At 28.7% G+C, this 7,714-nt stretch overlaps 1 protein-coding gene across 2 annotated transcripts in view; it reads right to left on the bottom strand.

Moving 5' to 3' along the window:
* The window catches only part of LOC109840229, a 35,943-nt gene that overhangs the window by 23,742 nt on the left and 4,487 nt on the right, over nucleotides 1-7,714 (bottom strand). For both annotated transcript variants that reach the window (XM_020408790.1, XM_020408791.1), the window contains exon 6: nucleotides 4,080-4,748. In XM_020408790.1, the coding sequence (XP_020264379.1) occupies nucleotides 4,080-4,748 (669 nt within the window). The remainder of the gene's footprint in view (nucleotides 1-4,079; nucleotides 4,749-7,714) is intronic.

The raw sequence follows: 7,714 nt of genomic DNA, 5'->3' as shown, positions 1-7,714 counted from the left end.
AATCTCATATATATATATATATATATATATATATATATATATATATATATATATATATATATATATATATATATATATATATATATATATATATATATATATATATATATATATATATATATATATATATATATATATATCATACTCCCTTTAAAAAGTACGAGTTGGGGAAAATCTTTTCATGGTTAATATTACCCTTAACTTTTTTAAAATATTATATTGTTATCTTATTTTATTCTAATTTTTCCAAATTCTTTTAATTTATAATTAAATGATTTATCCTATCCATAATAAGACTTAACATGTTATTGGGTAAAGGTGATATGTTTGATATAATTCAAATCTTTAACTTATTTTAGTTTGCAGAAAAATCTAAAAAAATATGTTAGCCAACACCTAAAAGTTTTTGGACCTTGTAAAAAATACCCTCTAAGTTTTAAAATTGCAAAAATACCCCCTATAAATTCAAAATTTTATTTAAAAATTATAAATTTTACTTATTTCAATTCAGTGAGAAATCTGAAAAATATATGCTAACTAAAAATAAAAGTTTTTGATATTGGAGAAGTATCTTGTAAGTTTTAAAAAATATAAAAACACTCCTAAAATTCAAAATTTGTAAAAAATAACTTAAAAATTTTAAACCTATAAACACACAAAAAACCTACAAATAACACAAACAACCCCCAAATATTTATGGAATTTGTAATAAACACTCTAAACATTTTACAAATTGAAAGATAAAACCCTCAAGATCGTAAAATTTATAAAAATCTTGATAATTTCCAACCTAACAGTACATTGGAAATATATGAGTTACAAATATCCCCTATATAATTTATAATTTATAGAAAACACCCTTAAAGTTTAAAAACTATAAACAAACACTTAAAATTTAAATTTCACAAACACACTCTAAGAATTTCAAACTCATTAGTAAATTAAAAATATAGGAATTATAAATAGTCTATAAACAATTTACACTCTATAGAAAAAACCTATAGGTTTAAAAAAAATACAAAAAAAACCCTAATATTCATAATTTACAAAAAACACCATTAGAATTTCTAACCTATAGACACTAAAATGAATATACAAAATTACTAGCAACCCCTAAAAAATAAAAAATTTACAAAAAATATCATACTCCCTTTAAAAGTATAGGTTTAGGAAAAACTTTTCATAATCAATATTACCCATAACTTTTTTAAAAAGAACATAACTACTTTAAAATCAATTAGATTTGAAATTTACAAAAAAAAAACAAACTTAAAGTTTAGTACATTGCAAATTACCCCTCTAAAGTTTAAAATTTTTCAATGATTTATTATAGTTCCTTGATTTTAATATAATTTTTAATAGTTTAGTATATTTGTAAATTATAAAAGTTTAGGGTGTTTTTTATAATTTTAAAAACTTTTGAGGGTATTTCTTTTATAGTTTTTTAAATTTTTATTGTGTTTTTAGTGTAATGCATAGATACATCAATTAATGATGATATTGAAGAATAAGTCGTTCTTAAAATGTATTAGGCTATAGTTAAGTATGCACATCACTATTACTAGACAGTATAGTTTATACATGCAAAAAATTTCAAACAATCTATACAGTGGTTAAAAGGTTTTTGACTTTAATGTACTATTTTTTATAAATTATTTTTAATGTGAACTCACCATATAATTTTAGTTGTGGTCATTATAATTTTAATACGTTTAATCGATTGCTATATAGACCATAAATTACTTTACTTTCTCGCATGAACTAATATTTGACACTTAATAGTTTAAATTATTACTTTTAAATTGCATTTATTTATTTACCCACAATATAATATAATTTTAATTCCTATTTTTTGCTTGAGATTTATTTTATAGTTTCGTATATCAAATTAGGAACTAAAAAATAATTATTTATGCTTAAATTAGAATGATTGCAGTTGGTCACTCACTGTGAAATTTTTATGAAGATATATGCCTTACTTTCTATAGCTTTTTGCACTGTCCATGTATATTTTATCAATTAGTTATTAATTTGACATTATATTATTTTTTTCTTTGTAGAAATTTCTTCTTTGACTTTTGGATTATGTAATCACTATGTTACTATTCTAGCATAGATAGAACCTCATTCTAAATATCATTCTAAATGGCTTCAAGCCAATGTTTGAGTTGAACTGAAGTATATACTATTGTTACTATGTGTATATATATTTTTTAAGAAAATCATGTCTACACTTTTTAAATAAAAAAGAATATTCTGACCTCTGATATTATAAAAATAAAATTGAGTCAATCGAGTGACTAGCAAAAGAGGACTTACATCAGATAAATGTGAATAATAAGATAAAGACGAAAAGTAATGGCATTGCTATAATAGTATTATCAGTAACAAACTATAATGTAAAGTTAACCTATTTTGTGGAGCCCAACTACTGGCTATAAGCATCTAGGATTCCACACATACTTTATATTTTATTAAAAAGGGTATATAATCTTATATAATAAAATCGATTTAATACTAAATAGTAATATCATTGTAATGAGAAATTACAAAGATGTTAGAGACTAACATGTATGTATTTAAGATTTCAGGACGAATATCTTAATAACCTATTTATATAAGCACACCCACATGTATGTATTTAAGATTTCAGGACGAATATCTTAATAACCTATTTATATAAGCACACCCACTTTGTCACATATTCTGTTCACATTTCTCCTCGCTTATTATCCACCAATTTTGATGTCACACTCGAAGAGAAATAGAATTTATGTCGGCGAGGTCTTCTCTCCCTCTATCTCTCGATCTCATATTTTTTAATTAGTTTCTTTAATTATCTTTTAATAATTTCTTGGATCTATTTCATGCTTCATTCAGTGGAGTGTCTTGTTAGATTCAATTTAAATATTATTTTATTTCAATTGTTATTTTTTCCTATTTATGGGTCAATTAATCACCAGACCGTTTAGGTCTTCCGTTCATTTCATATTTTGAATTAACAGTTATTTTAGGAGAATTTTTAAAAAGATCACTTTTTAAAAATATTAGCAAAATCGATTGTTTTACATAATAATTAACAAAATTGACCTATTTTTTGCCACACCATCAAGACTGGCAACAAAGAGGTCAATTTTGTATAAAAATCATCTTTAAAATACACTGGACTAATAGTCTCGTGTAATTATAGAACATTAATCACAAAAATAATTAAAGACGAAAAATACACGGGACTACCACTCTTGCGTATTTTGCAGTCAGAACCAAAAAATACATGAGACTACTATATGAAAATACACGGGACTACCACTCTTGCGTATTTTGCAGTCAGAACCAAAAAATACATGAGACTACTATATATGTCCTATATACAATATAATTACTCCAGGTAAGTAAGTTATAATAGCATTCTCCATTCATATTGTTTGGGGTAAGATTTGATAGGGACATTGCATCAAAGATATTTTTTATATTTAAAGTACATAGCAAAATATATCAATAGGGACATTGCATCAAAGATATTTTTTATATTTAAAGTACATAGCAAAATATATCATAATCTCCCTGTTCTAATTTTACAAAAAAATAATTATTCATACTTTCAGTTTTACTTCTATGGTACGGAGAATGAGCTATAAAATTGAATGAGAATATTAGATAACGTAAATATGAGTAAAACCACAACTAAAAGTTAATATGAATATGAGTCAAACGACAACTAAAGATTTAATGGACATATTGCAAATAAATTCATATGAAAAATTCCTTTGCAAATTGAATGATCACACATCTTTTAAAGACTTCAAGATTCTAATAAACAAAGATATTGTACTAGATCAATGTGTTTATAACTCTCAAATAGTAGATCACGTGGCGACAGTCTGGGTTGAGGGAAATAATGATAATATTTTATTTGAAAGAGAGATTATTATGTTGATAATTAATCCCGCAAAAAAAACTTTATTTTTTTTATTTTTATTCTATTTTTATTAATTTAAATAACCATGATATTCGACCACGTGCATTGCACGTGCAATCTAACTAGTACAAGTGAAAAGAGGAGGAAAATGCACTTAAACCTGAAAAGGCGCGTGAAGGTCAATGGATGTAGGTTTCAAGAGAGAAGGAAAACAATGGAACAACATATCAACTAAGAGCTGTGATGTCATCAAATCAGAAACTGGTTCAAAAATAATATCCTCCGTCAACATGTGCTCATTCCCTGGTAACAGTTGAAGAGACTCGTAGAGTTGAACAAGCTCATTTTTGGCCTCAGCAAGAACAGAAACTATTTTTTGGGGATCCTTTTTTCTGTCTGCATAACCAGGCTTCAGCTGGTCCCCATTGAATACCATACATTTATAATCACTAGTAATATATGAACAGATTGCTGAGACAACAGGCCTTGCAACTTTATGAATAGTATCCACATCATCAGATATCTGGCATATAGAAAGAGTCAGTCTCAGAAACTGCTTCATTTCAGATGATAGATCCAGATCAGGCACAGGAAGAGAGAAGCATTTTGTCGACAATATTGACTCCTCAAATGTTATCTTCTCAGAAAGTAATGCAGGAGGGAGATCTTCAAGCCTTCCCTCTGAAGGTGACGGTGCCACGCTCACCAAAGAGTTATCCAAATCAAACTCTATATTAAATTGTCCAAGATCTTCGGCTGTGTTCCCATAAATTATCAGTGTTAGACTACGATAGCAGCCCCTCACTACCAAATGATTTGTTATCACAGCCTGCATCACATTAGTAAACAAATAAGGCAGGTTAACGGACTGATTTACCTTAGTAAAAATCTAGCAATACATTAGTAAGCAAAAAAAGGCAAGTTAAATGACTGACTTTAGCTTAGTAAACAACTAGCAATGACTTGTTGAACATTAAAAGAATGTAGCACTGTCTTTGGTAGAACAAGGTCACCAATATTCAATAAATACTTGAGCCATCAAATTGGACATAAAATTTGATGTTCTATTACATATAAAAAGAATAAAATATTAGACCTCCACCAAGAAATTTGCAAAAAAGAAAAATTCTCTATGGAATTTGTATTTGACAAATGAACAAGTTTTTAACTATTAGAATTAATATGCAACTATAACCCTCAACCCTCACCACAACTTCAGTGGTTTGGTATAATGATTAGAGGGAATTTAAGATGGTACTAGAGCAATCCATGTTCAAATCCCACAGGCCATGAATTTAAACCGGATTTTTTTAAGAAAATTGACACCGCCACGTGAGTCTAAGTATTGGCCCATAAAAAGGGCTCAACGTGCGGAGGCATGTTAGAATTAATATAAAACTATTAACCTTCAATCATCACCATAACTTCGGAGTTTTGGTATTAATAGTCAAAAGAAATTTAAGATAAACAATAAAATCATGTCACAGCAAAAAAAATAGATACTTGTTTAGCAACATGAGACAGCACCAAACTCACTTCAACAGAAGCACTATCTTCAAAAATTATAGATAAATATCTTGTCAAGACGGTCAAAAACTTAATTAATGTATTACCAAATCCCATCTTCAAGAACTGCAAAACTGGTCAATGTGCATCTAGTTAAGATTAACGGAATCACAAATCAAATGGCATTGAATTTCCTCTAATTTACTTTTATCAGAAACTTCAGACTACCGAATTATACTGATGCTCTTAGAAAGTTATTTTACATAAGAAAAAGTAAGTCTCAAAACTCAATGAATAGATTACCACCTCACATATTCAAGAATGATAAATGACCCAAGGTGCATTTATAACTCACCAATTTGAGAATTAGGAATTACAATTTTAGAATTGGTTTATTCATAGAATTCAAAGTCCTCCTCATATCAAAAATTTTGAAATTAATATGTCATACTTGATATGCTTATAGAAAGTTATTTCACTTGAGGAAAGGAAAGAATCTCAAGGACTCCATGAAACGTATTATCCACGCCCTCTTCAAGACTTATAGATGTCATTTGTCATATAATTCATGAAATTGAGAATCATGGAATTGCAATTCAAATTCATTTAGTTTCACATATTTTATTTATTGAATTAAATAAGTTGTTTATAGAATACAAAATCCATTCCTGTATCAGAAATCTGGACATTATTGAATTACTTCTACACTTAAGAAATGCAGTCAGTTCAGAAAACCTATAACATGTTTGGACTAAACCCCAGAATTGGAATGCCATAAATTCCAATTAAATGTAATGTTTATGAGGCCATCCAGCAAGTAGGTACTAGATCAAGAACTCCAGCAGTGTAGATTATTCAAACCTTGTCTAATTGCTCTCAAGCTAATATAAAACAAATATCATCTTAATTTGCACCAAGGCAGTAGCAGCGTGCTCTTCGTTTTCCCCATTAGCATCTTAGTGCAAGGCTGAAGAGCTCATTGTTTTAAATATCTACGTATATTCGATATAATCAGCCGACATATCCTTTTAGGCTTGCTGCAAAGCAATATGGCCTCATTATCCATTACTGTTTTTGGCAATTTTTGAGGGAATACATAATGAACTTCCCGACATATTAGGTGGAACATCGCCCTCAAAAAATCAGTTGAAATGCTACAATGCTGATTGGACTTGTATTTGTTCTAAAAGATTGGTTTGGATTTATGGTTCAATTGAGATCTAAACCCAAAAAGTATTTTCTTATGCAAAATTGAGAAGAAAAATTAGAGCTCATTTGAGATCAAATTCCCTTGCAAAGTTTTTCAAAAGATATCACTTTTCTCCACGACTCAATTCTTTAGTGCAAAAGATATCACCTTGCAAAAGTTTTTCAAAAGATATCACCTTGCAAAAGTTTTTCAAAAGATATCACCATTTGAGATCATATTCTCCATGATCAAATTCCCTTGCACCAAGTATGAAAATCTATGACATGTGTACACACATTATTCAATGACACATAAATAACTCCATATATTCCCAAAATCCACCATCCAGTATGGAAATCTTCTGTCTGACATATCCCTGACATCTGATATTTAGAACACCGGACAGGTTAAATGCAGGATTCCAGATAGTCTGATTCATTCAATCTCCATTAAGCCTGCTTTATACATCTGTTTGCATGTTATTCCACCTATAACACCACTTTTGTTTTTGTTCTTTTCTTTTCCTTCTAGCTAATATCTCACTTTCATGTGACCAATATAACAAATTGCAGACGCATACCGTGTTAAAAAAGAATAAGAAGAAAAAACAAGTCGACACTCATTTGAGATCAAATTCCCTTGCAAAGTTTTCAAAAGATAACACTTTTCTCCACGACTCAATTATTTAGTGCAAAAGATATCACCTTTAGAGATCATCTTGCAAAAGTTTTTCAAAAGATATCACCTTGCAAAAGTTTTTTCAAAAGATATCACCATTTGAGATCATATTCTCCATGATCAAATTCCCTTGCACCAAGTATGAAAATCTATGACGTGTACACACATTATTCAATGACACATAAATAACTCCATATATTCCCAAAATCCACCATCCAGTATGGAAATCTTCTGTCTGACATATCCCTGACATCTGATATTTAGAACACCGGACAGGTTAAATGCAGGATTCCAGATAATCTGATTCATTCAATCTCCATTAAGCCTGCTTTATACATCTGTTTGCATGTTATTCCACCTAAAACACCACTTTTGTTTTTTGTTCTTTTCTTTTCCTTCTAGCTAATATATCACTTGTGCAA

The sequence above is a fragment of the Asparagus officinalis genome, chromosome 5, assembly GCF_001876935.1.
Source record: "Asparagus officinalis chromosome 5, Aspof.V1, whole genome shotgun sequence".
Lineage (NCBI taxonomy): Eukaryota > Viridiplantae > Streptophyta > Magnoliopsida > Asparagales > Asparagaceae > Asparagus > Asparagus officinalis.
The sequence above is the reverse complement of the archived record's forward strand: the minus strand, read 5'-3'. Positions and strand labels throughout refer to the sequence as shown.